Source organism: Pavona decussata, unplaced genomic scaffold, assembly GCF_977016875.1.
Source record: "Pavona decussata unplaced genomic scaffold, jaPavDecu1.1 SCAFFOLD_254, whole genome shotgun sequence".
Classification (NCBI taxonomy): domain Eukaryota; kingdom Metazoa; phylum Cnidaria; class Anthozoa; order Scleractinia; family Agariciidae; genus Pavona; species Pavona decussata.
The window spans coordinates 5,531,525-5,551,120 of record NW_028145657.1 but is presented as its reverse complement, the minus strand read 5'-3'; the positions used below and the strand labels follow the sequence as shown (position 1 = coordinate 5,551,120).

At 41.5% G+C, this 19,596-nt stretch overlaps 3 protein-coding genes across 4 annotated transcripts in view; 1 reads left to right on the top strand and 2 right to left on the bottom strand.

Moving 5' to 3' along the window:
- LOC146456769 (NLR family CARD domain-containing protein 4-like) overlaps positions 1-19,596 on the bottom strand; it is a 151,169-nt gene that overhangs the window by 33,169 nt on the left and 98,404 nt on the right. The gene's annotated exons all lie outside the window — the stretch shown is intronic.
- Positions 535-6,486, top strand: LOC146456775 (uncharacterized). 2 transcript variants are annotated; one of them, XM_085092757.1, is made up of 2 exons: positions 535-5,495; positions 5,700-6,486. In XM_085092757.1, exons 1-2 carry the CDS (start codon positions 645-647, stop codon positions 6,048-6,050), a joined length of 5,202 nt encoding a protein of 1,733 aa, XP_084948883.1. In that variant the 5' UTR covers positions 535-644; the 3' UTR covers positions 6,051-6,486. The 2 variants fall into 2 exon arrangements, with proteins under 2 accessions (XP_084948883.1, XP_084948882.1); XM_085092756.1 differs by having other exon boundaries at positions 535-6,486.
- LOC146456774 (uncharacterized) lies at positions 6,535-18,768 on the bottom strand. Its single transcript, XM_085092731.1, has 7 exons — positions 18,697-18,768; positions 18,534-18,588; positions 13,965-14,658; positions 13,075-13,260; positions 11,067-11,162; positions 9,811-9,876; positions 6,535-9,227 (listed from the first exon to the last, which is right to left on the bottom strand). The coding sequence occupies exons 3-7, from the start codon at positions 14,647-14,649 to the stop codon at positions 6,535-6,537; spliced, it is 3,726 nt and encodes a 1,241-aa protein (XP_084948857.1). The 5' UTR covers positions 14,650-14,658; positions 18,534-18,588; positions 18,697-18,768.

The window sequence follows — 19,596 nt, the reverse complement described above, 5'->3', positions numbered from 1 at the left end:
TAGTCAGATGAGGCACGCTGGGCAGGTGTGTGGCAAGCTCAGTGATCCCCTGACCCAGCGGGTTGTATGATAAATCAAGATTCTTTGTCGGGAAAGAAGCACTGATGTGCGTGACGTAGAATATTAACTTGGAAATTTGATGAACAATGTCACGAAATAGTAACGCGAGCAATACTTTAAAATTAGTGAGCAAAGCAGATTGCACAATTGTACTCCGGGAAAGTCCGAAGTTAATACACTGCATGACAATGATGTAACTGCACGCGTAGACCCGCGTAGTATTAAGCTAAATAAGGAAGAGAAACGCGTGTAATTGTGTAATTGAAATCAAATTTAGTAGCATTACAATAGTGTAGGCTTGGGATTATACTGTGCTCGTGATTGTAGTAAAAATACTTGTTGCGCAAATAGAACCTAGAAAATCTTAGTACAATTGTAATGTAAGATCAGATCGATTAAGAACGAATTGTGAACGGAACTGTGCATCGCGAATATTGTAGCTTGGATCAGAGATTGTCAGATAGTGAATGTTAAATAAATCTTCAGAAAAGGAAAGAATTACAGTCCTCTTCAGTTTGTGAACCGGCAAGTGCGGAGTTCATGAAAGATTCCGCGACACTTGGTCAGTTCGAGCCGGATTGGAAATGACCGCGGAGGTTGGAAAAAAGAAAAAGCGACGAGGAGGCCATCGATTGTACCTTGCTGGAATCCTCCCAGAAGTAGAAGCCAGTCTTGAACATTACACCGTGGAAAGGAAGGCAGAGCTGGCGAAATGGAAACGCACGCTAAACGAGCAGTTGGAAAAGATAGCGCCCCTCGACTTAGAGATCCTGGCCTTGATGGGAGACGACGAAAAGGTGACGGAGGAGGATATGGCCAGAGAGATAGACGAGAGCAGCCGTCTTGCGTCGGACATAAAGTGCAAGTTGGCTGCGATCGAAGAACTGTTAACCGCACCGAAAATACCACAAGTACAAAATGTACCGCAGCACCAGAATTCGCCGCCAATGCAGACCGGACAAGCAAGCCAGCATAAATCCGTCCGAGCGAGACTGCCGAAACTGGAGGTGCGTAAATTTGACGGAAAAGTGCACGAGTGGCAAGAGTTTTGGGACTCGTTTGAGAGCGCCATACATCGAAATGACATGCTAGAAAACGTCGACAAGTTTTCTTATCTTAGAGGTTTGCTTGTGGGACCGGCCAGATCGGCGATCGCGGGTTTCGCTTTAACGTCCGCAAACTATCAAGCAGCGGTGGAACTGTTGAACAAACGATATGGAAAGAAGGAGGCGATCCAGCGAGCGTACGTGAATGAACTTTTGAATGTTCAGCCTGTATACAACGAGAGAGACGCGCCGAGACTTCGGAGCTTGTACGATTTCCTGGAGACCAAACACAGAGCCTTGCAAGCACTTGGAGTAGACGAGACCACTTATTCAGCGATAGTTGTACCATCTGTCCTGGAAAAATTGCCGCAGACGCTGCGTTTGACCATTACGCGAGGTAAAGATCATCATCAGTGGAACTTGAGAGACTTGTTGGAAGGCCTGGAACAAGAAGTAGAATTACGAGAAGAGTACAATGACAGCGCACGTCAAAAGAACTCGGCTGGAGACTTCCGGAGAAAAAACAATGTAGCCACACTGTATGCAGGAAACACACGGAAAGCGGCGAAAGAAACGAACTGTGCCTTCTGTTTAGGAGAGCATCCACACGAAGACTGCAGAAAGGTCCAGGACATCGAGGAGCGTAAGCAATTGTTGTTTAAATACGGTAGATGCTTTAAATGTTTAAGAAAGGGACATTTATCCAAAGACTGTACTGATCGTAGTGTAACATGTAAGCATTGTAATTGTAAACATCATTCGGCGATTTGCATCGCCTCCCAAGGGAATTTAAGAACGACAGAAATCGGAACCCAAGTGGCCCAGGGTGGTGCAGAACTAGTGGGAAATAGTATGCACGTCGGGACTGGGAACAGTGTAGCCTTACAAACGGCTCAGGCTCAACTAGCGGGGAAGGGTCGCGCTAGAATTAGAGTGCTTTTTGATTCGGCTAGTCATAAGTCCTTTGTCACTTCCCGCGCGGTAGAATCGTTCGGATTGCGATCTGTTAGAAGGGAATGGTTGACTGTTAACACCTTTGGCCAAAGGGCTACTGGATCAAACCTGCGGGATGTAGTTGAAATAGATTTGACCCCAGTGGGTGGGGGGAAGGTTATGCGCATCGAAGCTTTTGTTGTTCCCGAAATTTCGCGCGTGCAGAACGAACATCTGGAAATTGCGCGTAAGGACTACCCGCATTTGGCGCAAATATGGCTGTCCGACGTTTGCAAGGGAAGCGAACAGTTAGAGATAGATGTATTGATAGGGGCAGACTATTTGTGGAGTTTTCAGACAGGCAAGATAGTCCGGGGGGAGGTAGACGAGCCAGTCGCAGTAGAGACAGAGTTAGGATGGGTTCTCTCCGGACCCTTGACATTTAAACAGCCAGCAGATAGACCGCAGGAAGTTAACGTAAATTTTGTTGGCAGAGACAGTGTATCATTAGAGAGTTTAGAAGGGAATGTCCAAAGGTTGTGGGACTTAGAAACCCTAGGAATTAAAGAGAGTGATGGAGTGTATGAAGAGTTTGTAGACAGTATTGCCTTCAACGGTAATAGGTATTCAGTTAAGCTCCCCTGGAAGGAAGGTCAGGATAGTTTGCCAAGCAATTACGAGTTGAGTTTGTCGCGCATGAAGAGTCAGATTAGGAAGCTTAGAAAGGAACCAGACATTTTGCAGGAGTACGACTCAGTTATAAAGGAACAGTTAGATTCGGGAGTGATAGAGAAAGTCGCACAGTTAGAAGAGACAGATAGGGGTCACTATATTCCCCATTTAGCAGTCATACGCAGAGAGGCGAGCACCACGAAACTGAGAGTTGTGTATGACGCGTCCGCAAAGGCAGGAAAGGGGGGGACATCTCTGAACGATTGCCTACACAAGGGACCCTCCCTCAACCCTTTATTGTTTGACATCCTGCTTAGATTCAGAGAGAAGAGAGTGGCGTTGATAGGGGACATAGAAAAGGCGTTTCTTAACATTGAGATAGACAGTGCAGACAGGGATTATCTTAGATTTTTGTGGTTAGAAAACGTGCGCGATCCTTGTAGTCGAATTGCAGTGTACCGCTTTTGCCGTGTTGTGTTCGGTTTAAATGCGTCTCCGTTTCTGTTAAACGCCACGCTGAGACACCACATTTCGAAGTTTAAGGATGAAGACCCAGAATTTGTGCGAAAGATGATCGAAGGTTTCTACGTTGACGACTTGGTAACGGGCGATAGCAACACGAGCGACACGTACACATTGTACGAGAAATCCAAACAGAGGATGGCCAGTGGGGGCTTCAAATTGAGAAAGTGGATGACGAATGACAAAGTGTTGAGAGAACGCATTGCGCAGATTGAGAGTAACGCAACGGAAAGCGCGATCGTGACCAGCGAAGAAGAGAGCTACGCAAAGTTCATCTTAGGTTCGGGGCAGGCTAGCAAGAGTTGTCCAAAGGTCTTGGGGCTTCCGTGGGATTGTGAGAAAGATGTTATTCAGTTTAGTTTTGAGAAGCTTGCAAGCAAAGCCCTGGACATGCACCCGACCAAGCGAAGTTTGTTAAGTCTGCTAGCAAGCATTTTTGACCCCCTGGGAATCGTTAGCCCCATCATTGTGTGCATGAAAATATTGTTTCAAGAATTGTGTTGTGAAAATTTCGACTGGGATAGTAAACTCGAGGGGAAAGTAAAGAAGAAATGGGACGAATGGATTGAAGACTTATCCAAAATAAGGGGTATTACGATCAGTAGGTGTATTTGGGACCATCCAAAACAAGAGGTGCTTAATTGTTACTTGCATGGGTTCGGCGATGCCAGTAACAAAGCTTACTGCGCTGTTGTGTACTTGGTATACAACACACCAGTAGGGGTTTTCGTGAGAATGTTGACCTCAAGGTCACGGGTAGCACCTCTGAAAGCGTTAACTATTCCCCGTCTAGAACTCATGTCCGCTAGAATTTTGGCGCAATTAATGAACACCGTGATGAAAGCATTAGAAACGGAAGTGAAGCTCAGCGGAACCAGATACTGGTTGGATAGCAAAACTGCTCTCTGCTGGATTCGAAACGGGGGGGAGTGGAAACAATTTGTCCGTCACAGGGTAAACGAAATTCTGAAGCTCACAAAGAAAGAAGACTGGAGATATTGCCCTGGTGAGCAGAACCCGGCAGATGTTGGTTCCAGAGGAGCGCTTGGATCGAAACTAAAAGATGACGAGCTGTGGTGGAACGGACCGCAATGGTTGTCAGAAGGAGAAGACAGGTGGCCACGCGTAGAGAGTGTCGTCAGCACACCAGAAAGTGAAGAAGAAGCTAAGAAGACTGCCAACGTGATGGTAGTAGACGTTCAGAACCAACCCAGTGTTGCAAATCTTGTTGACATCAATCGCCATGGAAGGCTAGAGAAGCTACTCAGAGTGACAGCATGGGTGTTCCGTTTTATCCGAAATTCGAGACCGAACCGAACCGAGACAGCTAGACGGAAGGGAAGACTGACACGAGAAGAATTAGTCGGGGCCGAAAGTGAATGGGTGAAAGCGGCGCAAGCTGACCTGAGAAGTAAGGGTAACTTTCAACAGCTAAAGACCGAGCTCGGCCTAGAAGAGAGTGCAGGAATTCTGAGATGTACCGGAAGACTCGTCAATTCAGATTTGGAGTTTGATGCGCGAAGACCAGTCATTCTCCCAAGGGATCACGCGTTAAGCATTATGCTCATAGAAGAGTGTCACAAGAAGGTGTTGCACAGTGGTGTGAGAGCAACGCTTGCGGAGTTGAGGTCGAGGTATTGGATCCCGAAGGGCAGACAGTGCGTGAAAAAGGTTTTGAGCAAATGCGTAATCTGCAAGAAACAAGAAGGGAAGGCTTACAGCGCGCCGCAGACCGCCGCATTGCCAGATTTTAGAGTAAGAGAAGCGCCAGCGTTTTCGAAAGTAGGCGTAGATTTTGCGGGTCCGCTCTATGTTAAGGCACAAGCTGGGGGAATGAGAAAGGCGTACATTGCATTGTTTTCCTGCTGCGTAACTAGAGCGATACATTTAGAATTAGTTGAAGACCTATCTTCCGAGGCCTTCAGACGAGCGTTAAGAAGATTTTCAGCGAGACGAGGCACGCCGACATTGATCGTATCAGACAACGCGAAAACCTTCCAAGCGACCGAAAAAGCGCTTAACAATCTTTTTAGCCACCCAGAGGTAGCTAGTGAGCTAGACAGACAGCGAATTGAGTGGAGGTTTAATTTAGAGAGATCGCCCTGGTGGGGAGGATTTTTCGAGAGAATGGTTGGAAGTGTGAAAGCTTGTCTCAGGAAGGTGTTAGGAAATGCACGACTTACATTTGACGAGCTGCGAACGGTGTTAGTGGAGGTAGAAGGAACGTTAAATTCCCGTCCGCTTACGTACGAGTACAATGAGGTAGAACATGAAGCTTTAACACCTTCACATTTAATCCTTGGTAGAAGGATTAAGTCTATGCCAGACGAGATAGCGGAAGAGCCAGAAGCGAACGAGAGTAGTTGTTCAGAGAGGTTTAGATATTTGACAGTGAAGTTAGCGCATTTTTGGAAGAGATGGAGAAACGAGTACCTGGTGAATCTAAGGGAGTTTCACCGCCTGAAGGTAGATCGCAAAGACAGGCAGATTCAGACAGGAGACGTAGTAACTGTGTTTGAGGAAGACAAAAAGAGAGGAGAGTGGAAAATTGCAGTGGTTGAGAGTCTTATCAAGGGCACAGATAACGTTGTTAGGGGAGCAAACGTAAGAGTCATTGTCAAGGGTAGACCGATGCGTATTTCCCGACCAGTTCAAAAGTTGTACCCCTTAGAAGTAAAATGTGCCATACAAGGGAACGGCCAAATTGGTCAAACTGGGAACCGTAAATTTGAACGGGATCATACTACACCTCTTAGACGTAACCCTAGCAGATCTGCTGCTTTAGATGCTAGGTGGAAATCGAAACATATGCTTTGACTCGTAGACGAGTCAAGGGGGGGAGAGTGTCGGGAAAGAAGCACTGATGTGCGTGACGTAGAATATTAACTTGGAAATTTGATGAACAATGTCACGAAATAGTAACGCGAGCAATACTTTAAAATTAGTGAGCAAAGCAGATTGCACAATTGTACTCCGGGAAAGTCCGAAGTTAATACACTGCATGACAATGATGTAACTGCACGCGTAGACCCGCGTAGTATTAAGCTAAATAAGGAAGAGAAACGCGTGTAATTGTGTAATTGAAATCAAATTTAGTAGCATTACAATAGTGTAGGCTTGGGATTATACTGTGCTCGTGATTGTAGTAAAAATACTTGTTGCGCAAATAGAACCTAGAAAATCTTAGTACAATTGTAATGTAAGATCAGATCGATTAAGAACGAATTGTGAACGGAACTGTGCATCGCGAATATTGTAGCTTGGATCAGAGATTGTCAGATAGTGAATGTTAAATAAATCTTCAGAAAAGGAAAGAATTACAGTCCTCTTCAGTTTGTGAACCGGCAAGTGCGGAGTTCATGAAAGATTCCGCGACATTCTTCAACTTTGAAATACTTTGTAGACTACGGGCAACAGCTGTGACTTCCTTTTCACTCATCTGTGTTTTGATCAGGTGCAGTTCAGTCAGATGAGGCACGTTGAACAGGTGTTTGGCAAGCTCAGTGATCCCCTGACCCAGCGGGTTGTTTGATAAATTCAGCACTTGTAACCTCCGGACAAATTTAAGAGACGCGGCAAGTAGCCGACACTCTTTATCTCCCATATGAACATCTGACAAGTGGAGTTTGGTAAGTTGTGGTAAATGGTAAAGGTTCTTAGCCAAATCACTGACAGTGGCGTACAAATTAATAAGTGATAAGACGAGTTCATGCAAATTATGGGCCTGTTGAAGTTGCTTGAAAATGTCAATCGCGGACTTGGCTGTTAAATGAATACGGCTAAGACGTAATTTAAAAAGATTGTTAGTAAAGGGGATGCGGGAGACTAAACTTTCCATCAGCTGAACATCGCACGAATCCCGGAGAGTAGAAATTTCTATGACTCGAGGCCCATTTACAAAAGGCAATGCGTTATTTACAACCGTAAGTTCCTCACTTGTTGCATGGTTAAGGTTTATCTCTCTGACAAATGACAGAGAATGGCTCTGTGTCCGGCCAGACGTGCTCTCAGTCTCATTGCTATTCTTTCGATCCTGCGCGCGATCAACAGGCTTCTGATGAGGAGACTCTGGTGCTGATGTGAGTGCAAGGGGTAGTTCAATACACCGCAGATGTTCAGCACGATAATCTTTGTGAATGCGAGTTAAGTAGAGGATCATTTGTCCGCCTTCTTTTTTGAGAAAAAAATCATTTTCTACCAGATCATTGCACTTTTCTACTTCAACCGTGGTATCACCATGACAAGTCACAAGGACAGTTTCCAAATCGCGCAGTAAGGACAACACACCGTCATCTACCGGCTGTCGCCCGTAGGGTGGTGTGTTGAAAAATAAATTACTTGGTTCCAGTAAATCAGAAAACTTCAATGCGTGTTCTCTGGCAACAAGGGGCAGCTGGTCTTCATCTATCACTAAAACACTGTTCACACAATGAACAAATCCCGAGAACATATCTTGTCTGCCTGAGGCCGGACAACACAGTAGACAATCTAAACTGATCGTGCGAAACTCTCTTTGATCTTCAGACAGGTCTTCAACAGACGGTGTTTCAGTGAAGCTGCACTCTATCAGACCTTCCCTCTCTCCTATTACCCGCAGGTGACTCAACACAGCACTGGTAGCTTCTGATGACAACCGGCACACAAATTTCAAAACTTCAGACATCTTGTTGACTTTTTCAAAGGTATCAAGGTAGGTCATCAGGTGACTAAGAACAGCAAGACGAGCAGCATCTGACGACAACTCCAAGGCAAATTTCAGAACTTCAACCATCTTTTCGACTTTTGCAAAGGAATCAATTTGCGACAAGCAGGTGAGTTCTCCTTTTTTCGCACTCGTCACTCCCTGCACGATAAACCAGGCAGACAGAAATTCCTGAATACTCTTGTGAAGAAAGAAAATGCCTTGTTCAGGACGACGTGAGCTTGAAAGATTGGAGATTTGAAAGAAACCGACAGACATAAATTTCTCAATGAGAGCGCGAATATCCTCAGGCAGTTTGCTGAGCTTGAAGTAAAGGCAGTCCTCCATAAGAGCATAAAATGCTATCTTTCCTAACTTTGAGAGGTCTTCTTTGTATTTATCTACACTTGAAAATGTCTGCTCGGGATTTTTGGCTGCCGCGTGATCAAACAGGGTGTCAAAAAAACTTTTGTACAGGTCCGCCCGAGAGGTTAAGAGTTCTGGATTTTCTTTGTCCTTCCAAGCTAGACACAGCATCAACAGGAGAAGTGGTATTTTCGCCATATCCCAGAGGTCGCGTTCAGTCAAGAATTCAGTAAACTTCCCTACGTCATCTTGATGATGCAGGAACTTGAGAGCAAATTTTTTAATTTGCTTTTTACTGTCAAACCCATTCATCTCAAACTGAGCATGACTTGGTGCTCTTAGCTCTTCCTCTTTTGTCGGCCGGCTTGTCACCAGAACAGTACAATCTGGCAGTCGAACTCCCTTCCAAATCTCATAAATAGGTGATGATTTTTCACCGCTGAACTCGTCATAGCCATCCAAAACAAGCAGGACTTTCTGCTGGTTCTCAAGAATGTATTCATACAATTTATTAAATACCGTCGGGTCATCAACAGACAACAGTTCAGCTTCTTGTAACATGGAGGTGATGTCTTCAGTATTGCAGATGTCTCTCAGCTTAATTAAAAGTAAAACATCGAATTTCTTTAGGATTTGTTTCTTTCCCCTTGACCAGTCTACAGCAAGTTTTTTTGCAAAGGTGGACTTTCCTATGCCAGGCCTTCCGTACACAAGAATTCGTTTAGGGATGAGATGATGTCCGCGCCTCTCAAATATCTCAGTGTAATCTTTGAGCTTCTCCTTTTCTGTTCCAGCAAGTTTTCTGTCATCTCTCAGAAATGATAACTCTATGTACACCTCGTCAATATCCATGGTGTCGTCTGGGTTCCAAGGAGTAATCATCACCTGACTCATGGTACTCTTGTAAAATGACTTCAACTGCTTGCGGCTGTTCTTCAAAAATGTATCTGGAAGATGGGTTTAAAGAATAATAATAAAAAAACCCTTAATGTTATGCCTTTTCATTACCGCAAGAACACGATGAAATTTTGGGGGGAGAACATGCAGTGTATGTTTTGCACACTGAACCAGAGACAACAATACAGTCCAACCTCTCGACACCTCGATGATAAGCACTACCCAAGCCAAATGGAGTTTATTTCTGCATCATGTAAAACACTAACCTTGGCATCAGGCAAAGGACAATATTCAGACAAATATAAGATAAACAAGAAAGAAACCGCCCGAGCAGTTTTATGCAAGGATCACATAGCCACAATCACGGTGATGCAACAGCGATAACTATCTTCTCCAAACAGTGGAACGTTCAACATTGGTGGCGAATAAGTGGCAAGTCAGCACCACTGGTCACATGTGCCCATATCATGCCGGTGGTTTCATGCATGGTGGTTTCACTGTGACGTAGACGTCCTTAGCTATCTGGACGCTAGTTTCAAAAGCAATTACGGGGGTCTTGAAACCACCCAGAGTTTCTCAGCTCAAGCAAAATAAGAAAACCAGTTTCAGTATTAGCAATAATTTGTAAATTACCGTTGGTTGATGGCTTGAAAAACCTTTTCATCTTCGACCATCGACTTTGCTCCCTGGAAGGCGAATCTGTTGACAATATAAAACACTATAGTCACTCTCCAGCCAGTTTAATTGTTTCCATGCAACTATTGTACTGCAACGGGCTTCCTATTTTAGTATCATTTATTGCAAAACCTAACATTTGAAACTCTTTATAAGATCACTGGAGATGCTTAATACAGTCTAACTGAGAACTGACTCGAATTACTTGTACATTAAATAGAGAGGATGGTCGATACCCGAAGACTAGCTAACTGAATGAAGCCTGACTGCTCTCCTTTTGACTGATCGTTGTTTTAAACTATGAATTATGTCCCTGAATTATGTCTTAGATAAGCTATTGGTGCTCAGACACCACAAACAGTTTTAAATCAGAACACAGTGATGGCAGTGCACATAATCCTGGTGTCATAGATTATTTGGCTGGTGAATTGACCACATGCCTGAGAAGCAAAAAGACGTCTTGGACAACTACATAACATCTCTCTACAAAAGTCACCATCAGACAAAATTTCCTGTCCCTTGTAGGGAGACGAGTGTTCACAGGAGGTATTAGAAAAGTAACTGACTAAGTGAACTGGCGAATGCGACAAGAATCATGCATGGCTTCAAGTAACCATGACCGTGGTTTTCTAACAAAGCACAAGTCAAAGACAAACAGAAGAATAAAACACGTGTCATATTGTTATTGAGCCATCTGTTTGTCTTTTTGTGCATTATCATGCAACACTTGTTACTGCTTAAAAAGGCCAAGGAAATTAACGTAAAATTTTTAGTACTGGGCAAGTTTGTCCAAGGTTGCCATTCAACTGGATAAAAGATTACCAACTTTTAAGTGTCCACCCAAGATAAATACTTTGCCAATTAATTATCCAAAAATAAAATTCCCTCATTTTTAAGTGACGCTGCAGAATAATTTAGACTCTTCACTGAATTGACACAAACATCCCTGTTTTTTCTCTGAGTGAAACTTTGCCTGTCGCAAATACATGTAGCATGTTAGTGTTCTATGCTACGTTCGCTCCACGCCAAACATTCTTCACCTGAAGTCAACTTTACTTAACTCCTGCAGGTGACACGGACACTAAAGGCATCATGGGAAGGCTAAAATTCTTTATATCCCCGTAATTGATAAAGTGAACATAAATATCACCTAGCTCCTATGAACCAAGAGCACATAACCTACTCTACTGTAACTTGTAGGAATTAACTATAACCTGCATGTTCTGAAGCTGTAGAAAAACTTTGGTGAGAGGCCTGGGCACGAGAACAGGATGACACTGGTGCTTCGTTACTTGATGCCAAAAGAACATCTAAACAAACAAAATAAAACAGCTTTGTTATGATGTGGAATAAAAAGTGTGTATACTGGTAGGTTTGGCTGAGGTTTTGCTTGTACATCTACCTCAGAGATTAGAATAAGATTTGCCCCCACAACTGCCTATGGGTTGAAATCAAAGATCCATTTTTGTCTACCAGTTTTCAACATTAACCTCCAAGTTTCTTTCATCACTTCAGAATTTTGTGTCAATTTTCAACAAATGATTTTATACATGTTAAGGTTATCATTAACCATGATAATAATTTAGAAGGTCTCTGTCAAATTCGATTTAATTTGTGTTGTTGATTTGCTTTGTTTTATTTGTTACATTTTACAGACTTTCTAGCTTCTCATAAGATCGTTAAGTACACAGAGAAAACGAAAAACATAATGGAGTTTGAATGATCACAAATGCTTCGTTCACTGCCCTTGTTACCATCACCATTGACGGAGTGGGACTACACTGTACTTTTGAACTAACAATAAAAAATTATAAAGGGTCTTGATAGTAGCAGGCAAGTCAAAAGTTTAAATAAAACTACAAAACCTTTAAGTTTACAAAACATGTTTCGACAAAGACTTCTGTCATTTTTCGTTGATTAATTTATGTACAAACCATTGGAAGTTGAATTTATAATGAGTAGACAAAAATGCTAATTATGATAAATGGTGACAACAAAATGAACATGACATCCTATATGCAGGACTGTCAACCTCACACGTCTTCAAATATGGAGAACATGACTTCCCTGCAAAAGCGCCTTACAACGCGTTGCATCAAGGCCAAATTCCCGGGTTCAGTGGGGGGGAGGGGGACGTACATTACACTGTACCAGAAACAACGCGTAACATTTCAGATTTTCTCGTCACACAGTGGAGTATATGACAAATACCGGTAGCAAATTTCGTCAATTATCAGGGAGATTACAGACATAAATCTGGAGAACAGAAGATATGGCTCAAAATCTGGGGATTAGAAACATAAATCTGGAGCACGGAAGATATGGTTCAAAATCTTGAGACTCCCACATTATCCGGGAGAGTTGACAGCCCTCTATATGTATAATGTGTCTCTTGAATTATCTTCTGTTTTCAAATTTTGGTCATGACAGTCCTTTTTGTAGTCCTTTAAACCCTAAGAGTGATCAGCATCACATTTCTCCTTGTGACATCAATATTTATCAGAATCAGAGTGGTCTTGAAAGAAAATTAAGGACACGATCACACAAGATAACAAACAGCCAAAAAACACAGCAAAAAGGACAGCACAACTGCAGCTAAGCAATAGCAAAAAGCAAAATAATGACCTTTGAACGATCAGTGCTACAAAAACAACTGCATGTGAGCATCACAGAGTGTCTCTGCTAGAACTCCAAGGCGGCCCCTGTGTCTATCGCACAACAGGAAGTCCTGCTAGCAGCATTACCATGCTCAAGATTAAAGACAGTGCCTCCAGAACTATATTTTTCACAGTTTATGACTATGCAGCAAAAGCATACTACTGGAATCCAAAAAGAAAATTGGGGATATCAGGGCATTTTTTTTTAGATAATTAAGCCAGAATTATTCAATAAAGCAGTTAAATACAAAGCAATGTATGACATTTTTTTTTTTTCAATTTAAAACTTAATTATCTCAGAAAATGTATGGTTATACCCTAATTTTTGTTTTTGGATACCAAGAGCACTCACTTAAAGTTCTACTTTCACAGCATAGTTTTAAACCGCACACAAATATCCCTGTATTTATAGGCACCACCCATGGGAAACTCAAGTATCTCGAGATGCGCAGAGCATATGTGCAGTAACAAAAGTAGGCACTGTCCACAACCTTGCCTAAATTTCATTTAGCTACATTTAAATGTTGGTATTAGATGTTAAAGGGTTAATCAGTATAATCAGTACCTTGATAGTGGGGCCACTGCTTGAAAACATTATGATCACTTAAAATGTTGGTGACAACAGAAGCAGCCATAGCACTGGCAAAAGAACTCCACTTCTCTGTCATAGACTCATTGTCATCTGCATAGATTGATATCCCTTTCACCACAAGCCATTCAATCTGAACATCAAATGCTGCTGTGAAAAGACCTGCAAATGAAAAAAATGATTCACTTTGAAAATGCCAAGAAACACCTCTAAGTGAATGAGAAGAAACAGGCATACGCTGCAATGTCCGACATTTTTTCTAAGATTATTCAAATTCAAATGTATTCCTATTTTAAGACAGATCGGAATGATAATACAAAACCTAGACCATTAAGAGAATAAGAATCACACTCGTATCTTTTTGCATACAAGCATCTGAGCTACTGAGAGATTGACTCATGGCAGCAAGGGCCATTTACTAGGTTCACATGTGACACATATAGAGCTGTAGACATACAGACTGTACTCTTGTGATGAGTGACGTTGAAAGCACCTCACATGGTGATAAATACAGAAAGAGAGTGAACATTGAGCTAGGCGATCAAAAGACCAAGAAATGTGTAATATTCAACATGTCACAAACCTGACACACAAAAAAATCTAATCCATTTAACAGAAATGTAATGTATGAAGCAAGCAGTAGCCAAATTTATCGGGATAGTCAAAAAGTAAACAACCTAGCTAACCACAAGTGCCTGAATGAAGCCCAGTATACGGTTACAGCATTAGACTGGCAAATGGAAGTTAAGGTCATGGGTTTGATTCCTGTTGGACTGAAGTCTCAAGATTTTTTCTTTGTCCCATCAATGCTAATGATGACTTAATGAACCTTAACATCTTTGTCAATTCTTGAAACATGTTCTCACCTTCACCTTCCATCTCTATGGCAGTTGCATCAGGGTGGGAATCTGCCAGTTGTTTGCGCCGCCATTCAGAACAGACTTGCTCTGGGCCACTTAAGAATTCACCATCACAATGCACTCTGACTTCTCGAGCTTGTGGGTCCTTCAGAGGTGGCACCCAACCATCAGCTGCATGCTTGATGACATCAAGAAAGCGTCTGCTCACATAGCTTCTCATGCCAGTTGATTGTTCTCTTAACTTTGCAGAAACAACAACATCTCCCAAGTTTGTTTGCTCAGGATTCAGACCACTGCATATTCCAACTGAAATGACAGCTTTGGGTCGTAACACTGTGGTGGCGTTCTTTACAGTAATCAAAGAACTGCCAGGTCCACTGGAACCTTCAGAGCATCGCATTAATGCTATGGTCACTTTCTCCTTTTGTCTCTCGTCCACATCCTCAAAGAAAACATACCCAAGGCCATCAAAATACCATTTGAAAGGATTGTGCAACTGTTTGTAACATGCTAGGAACTCACAATCCTTCACAGTCAGTAAAAGTACATCAACAGGTAAATGCGTATCATTTGGGTATTTTTTTGTTGCTTGAACATCTTTCATTGAGGGTAAATCAGCAATCAGCTGAGGTGGGGAGCCATTTTGATCTTTTAAACTGCAGGTATCAGGGCTCTCGCTGGCTTCTGACATGTCTGTAAACTGAGGTAATAAAAAGAACACAAACCAATATTATAACATATAATTACAACTGCAGAAGAAGTATCTTTAACAAACTTAAGTATGGCTTAAGTGAAAGTATTGAGTGTATGACTTAATGTTGGTAAATTAGACGCTTTCCTGTGAAAAAAGTTAATTAGTGTAGATCAAGAAATGGACATAAAAACCAGGAAAAGAAGACAATGCATAACTTGATGGCAAAAATAAAGAACAATAATAAAAATATTATTATTATATGTATGGCAATGTGGTAATTTCCTCACAGGCTGAGGGGAGAACCACAACAATGATGATAATAATGATGACAATGTTGATGATGATGATGATGATGATGATAGCTACATGTAGCTGCATAACAATGACTTCAGATAAAACAGTACATACATGGCAGATAAAATTATTTTAAAATAATTGATTATACACCTGGCCTGGTAGCACTGTCAATATTGATCCTTGACTTTAGCGATTGCATGATAATTTACTATTAATATATTTTGAAACTCTTTTTTAGTAGTTTACTAGCTTACCTTATTCTTATAAATTTTCGCAATTTCAAAAATATCGCGAACTTTAATACTATTTGTCCTTGAAAAAAATCTTTTCGGTCTTGTTAACAACTAGGTAGCACTCTTTCTCCTATTTACTACTTTCTTTAGTTTGTAATTCGGCTAAAATCTCTTTAGTATGATCATTAAAGTTTCCATTTGTATAATAAGGCTCCTTGTAGTTAGATTGAACCAGACCTTTGTATCTTTCCAGTATTTCCATAATTATTCTTTGTGACAAGTGCCCTGATCAGCTCAGGCCACTAGGGTTGAGGAAAATAAAACACTGACAAAATCGTGACATTATTTTATTAAGGTTTTACTCTCATTTGCTTGCAAAAATCACGGAAATTAATACTCCCAATATTCGGCTCCTGGATTTTCACGAAATTAAGTACGCGCAAATAAAGTATCTATGTATAGCTACAATATGTGTAAGACTGTAACACAAGCAATGAATTCAACCCCTCTTTAGGATTGAATTTCTCTTAGGACTAAAAGGGAGTTGGAGCCAAAACTCAAATAACAGAAATAGGAGCTAATGGGCTGCTGTGAACAAAGAGAAAGGAGAAAATGGCAATCATCTCAGCCCAGAATGGAGCAGAATTAGCCCAACTTGAACACAAAATTAAGGGGCAAGAAGTCACAGAAAGAAACGCCAAAAAGGATCAAGCCAACAAGGTCAGGCAGTGAAATGATACCTGCTCTGAAATGTTATTTAGTTCCAACTCCTAATATGAACACTCAGATGTAGAAATTAATTAAGGATAATTTTTCAAACCTAATGTACTGACTTAAACACTAGAATGACATCGGGATGTCAAAATGTCAGTTCATACAGTCAGTCACCTCTGCAATATGCCAAACAATAATTGTTAAGTTGTCATCTCATATGTAAATATACTCCTGTGAATCCAATTGCCATGTGTTGACTGCCAAAGGTCTTAGAGTTGAATATGCACCTTGAAACAGTGGTGGGAGCACCACAGCTACAGTCAAGACACCAGTTAAAAAAGTCAGTGAATCCAACATGCTTATTTATAGTTCTACCCTAAAGCCACCTCAGTCAGACCCATTTAGCCAAGGAAGTGAATTTATGTCTCAGCCTATATTTATTTATTTATTTATTTATTTATCTATTTCTTAATTAATTAATTTATTTATTAATTAATTAATTTATTTATTTATACATTGGAGGACAAAACACATGGAGAATCAACAATAGGACACAAGGTATACCTGCCAACTCTCACGCCCTAGACGTGAGTCTCACGCCTGCGGGTTGAAAACTTCGATCTCACGCCAGCTCGCGCTTGAGGGCGAATTTCTTCTCCTTGAAAAATGTGAGTTGTTTCAGTCTTGCTTGACACAATTTCCAAAAAATTGTTAACTCGGACCCATGTAAGGAACGAAAACCATGTAATGACAATACCTTTCTCGTGATCTCTGATTTTTGAAGGTGAAAAGCACTGGGAGCGAGCTCGCGTTTATACGTGTTCTAAGTCTGGGACTGGGAAATGCGAGATCTGTTTCCGTTTTTGGACGTCTTCAGACAACTTCCGACTTCTTCAGGAATCTTCGGAAATGATCGTGTCACCTTTAAAAAATCCCAGCACTCCAAGGATAACAATCTCATGCCTATATCTCAGAAAACGTTGGCAGGTATACACAAGGTCCTTTTCAAGGGTCGACCTCCAACAGTCAGTGGACGTAACAGAAAATTGAGTAGGTACAAGCATACAAAATACAACGATCTACAGAAGCGAACAGCGTATTATTTATGTATAAGGAGAAGACAAAAATACAAACAGAAGCGAGTTAATTTGACAATAAAATAAATTAAACACAGTGGTAGGTAAATAATGAGTGCATACGCAGCGAAGGGGAAAGGTCTAATAAGAACAGACAGAGCGGGTGCTAGGGCAGTGGTACAGAGGGCAGATTATGAGCCATGTACGGATGTAATTAACATCGTAAATTTATGTTCTGCAGTTTATCAAAGAGGAGCGCTTTCAGCTGGAACTTGAAGACAGACGCAGATTAATGGTAGTTTTCCTTGTTGTGTATTTAGTTCATGATACAATTTTACCTACCCACATGGTTGAACTTTAAGACACTACATTACTATAAAAGCTGTGGAACACGATTCCAGATCATTATCCTGGCCATATTTGTATGAACACAAACATGAAGTAGGGGTCTAGCAACAATTTAAATGTAGTTTACCCAGCCACTCTCCCTTTCCCTTTGGAGGAGGATTTTTATGTAAGTTATTAAACTGGGGATCACTCTTTGTGGTTCAATTAAGCTCATGGCATTACTCGTATCTTGTCATCTTAATTATACCTTTGCCTTTATCAGGTCCAATCTAGCCTGTATGACGCTGGAGACATAAGAAAGGCTCTGCCAATACACTTTTCCCACTCCATGATATTGGGGAGGTAAATCACAGAGGCTTATAGTTTGTTTGGTGTGTATAACCCAAAGTCACATTAAACTACCATTGGGATGTGTGCCCTGCCCTGATTCTGCCATCTCATTGTCTGTTTACTTTGTCTTAAAATTATAAAGGACTGTTATCCAGCTGAAGGCTATTCCAAATTATATTTAGGATGTGTGGAATATTGACATTAATTCCCTTTACCGATTACTCACATGGTAGTTTTCAATTGCAAAGTTGGCCAATGTTTTCATAGAATTTATATAATCACTTCTAATTAAAATTTAGCATTCACAGCTAATAAAAATCGACTTCTGTTTGTTTTGAGCAACATTAATCACTTGAGACACTTTTCAGGACCAGTAAGTTCTGGACCTTTGAGAAACAGATCCCACATATAAAAAAGGAACTAGAAAATTAAATATTTTGGTCTTAAACTGGGTTCAAAAAGTACACCCCTCCCCCTCCCCCTTCGGGATTTACGGTAAGATTATAGATCCGCGGCTCAGAAACTTATGTTTAATTAAATAATAGCTAGATTTCGCCTACTTTGCAACCACTAACAGTCTCCCCTGGCAACGGGAATGCAGACAAGAAGAAAAAGAATTGAAGAGCACTGGTCTATTAACGTTTGAAATCGAAAGTAGATCGGCCGATGGAAGTTGAGTACTCGTGCATCTGGGATTTGGAGTCGACGGCTGGTTGAAATTATTACTTGTTGTAATTTTTACTGGTAAAAGCTCCCAGCTTACAGATTACTTTTTTCCTTAAAGTACCGATTATAACTTTTATTCTTTCCCTAGCAAGTGCGTTTAAATGATGAATGCATTATTAGCTTTCAGATAACTTAGCTTTTTCCAGCTTATTCATACCTCGCTTTGCAGTTAGAACATCGTTGGTTTCGAATTCACTGCTCGGAGATTCTGTCTTGTACAGCTGTCGACATAAACAAAGAAAGATGAGAGGTTTCTCTTACAGAACAGAGCAGAAGCTTTCAAACTTACATCAATGCAGAATAAAGGAATTGAAGCTCACAAACCGAAAATGCTTTGACTTCCTGCTTCTTCGATTCTTCCTGCTAAAGAATGCTTACTACGTCAGTTGTCTGACAACCAAATATGGTAAAACATTTGGTGTCTCTCAGGCGACTCATTTTGACAGCTTTGATGAGTTTTCCTTGATCTGCAAATTTGCATTGAACAACGTTTATATTGGATATCTGCGGCACCAACGGTTTAAAGCTGACCTGCATGGAAAATCTCTTACCAAAGAAAAGAGCTTGCTCACGTGTTATATCAAGCACATTGGTCACGAACATAATGGGACTGAAGTCACACAAAAGAAGATCACGCAATATTGATAGACTCCCTCTCAGATGCTCTTTTAGTTCGTCACGTAGCCTGCGTAGCAAGCGTTTCCGTGCTGTTTCCGAGGAAGGACCGCGCAAAAAATGGCGCGAGTAAGCGGGGAGGGGGTGGGGAAGAAAGGAAGGAACACTACATCCAGCTCTTCCGGCATGTATAATTCTGGCTCTCATCAGATCGGAACAAACCTTTGATCGACACATGTCAAGTAGCCGAGCCAATCAGGCGCTGCGTTTGCTGGCGAACGCAGGTTTTCAAAATCTAGGGGTTTGTCTGCAAGCGTTTCCTTCCTTCCCCTCCCCCTCCCCCCTCTTTCATTTTTTGGCTCTCGTTTCATTTCTCGCGCGGCCGAAACCGAGAATCTAGTTTAAAAATTTTTAAAACAAGAAAAATTTAAACCACAGCATATAAAAAGTTAGGAGATTTTACGGGCTGAAGTATAGAAAAGGACAACCTATCATTTGGGTGTTTCCAAAGGCCTTTACTATAAGTTAATTCCAAGGGCAAAGAAAAGGGCTGAAGTGTTTGATCTAGTCTACTGAAGGATGTAAGATGGGTATCATGAGGAGCC

Bases quoted from the DNA above. Each gene is read 5' to 3' on its own strand.
- LOC146456775 (XM_085092756.1), top strand. From the start codon at position 645: ATGACCGCGGAGGTTGGAAAAAAGAAAAAGCGACGAGGAGGCCATCGA.
- LOC146456774 (XM_085092731.1), bottom strand. From the start codon at position 14,649: ATGTCAGAAGCCAGCGAGAGCCCTGATACCTGCAGTTTAAAAGATCAA. The intron at 11,163-13,074 runs GTACTGATTATA...TTGTTTGTTTAG, and splicing joins GCAGTGGCCCCACTATCAAG to ATGTTCTTTTGGCATCAAGT. The intron at 9,228-9,810 runs GTAATTTACAAA...CCCATCTTCCAG, and splicing joins TTTCAAGCCATCAACCAACG to ATACATTTTTGAAGAACAGC.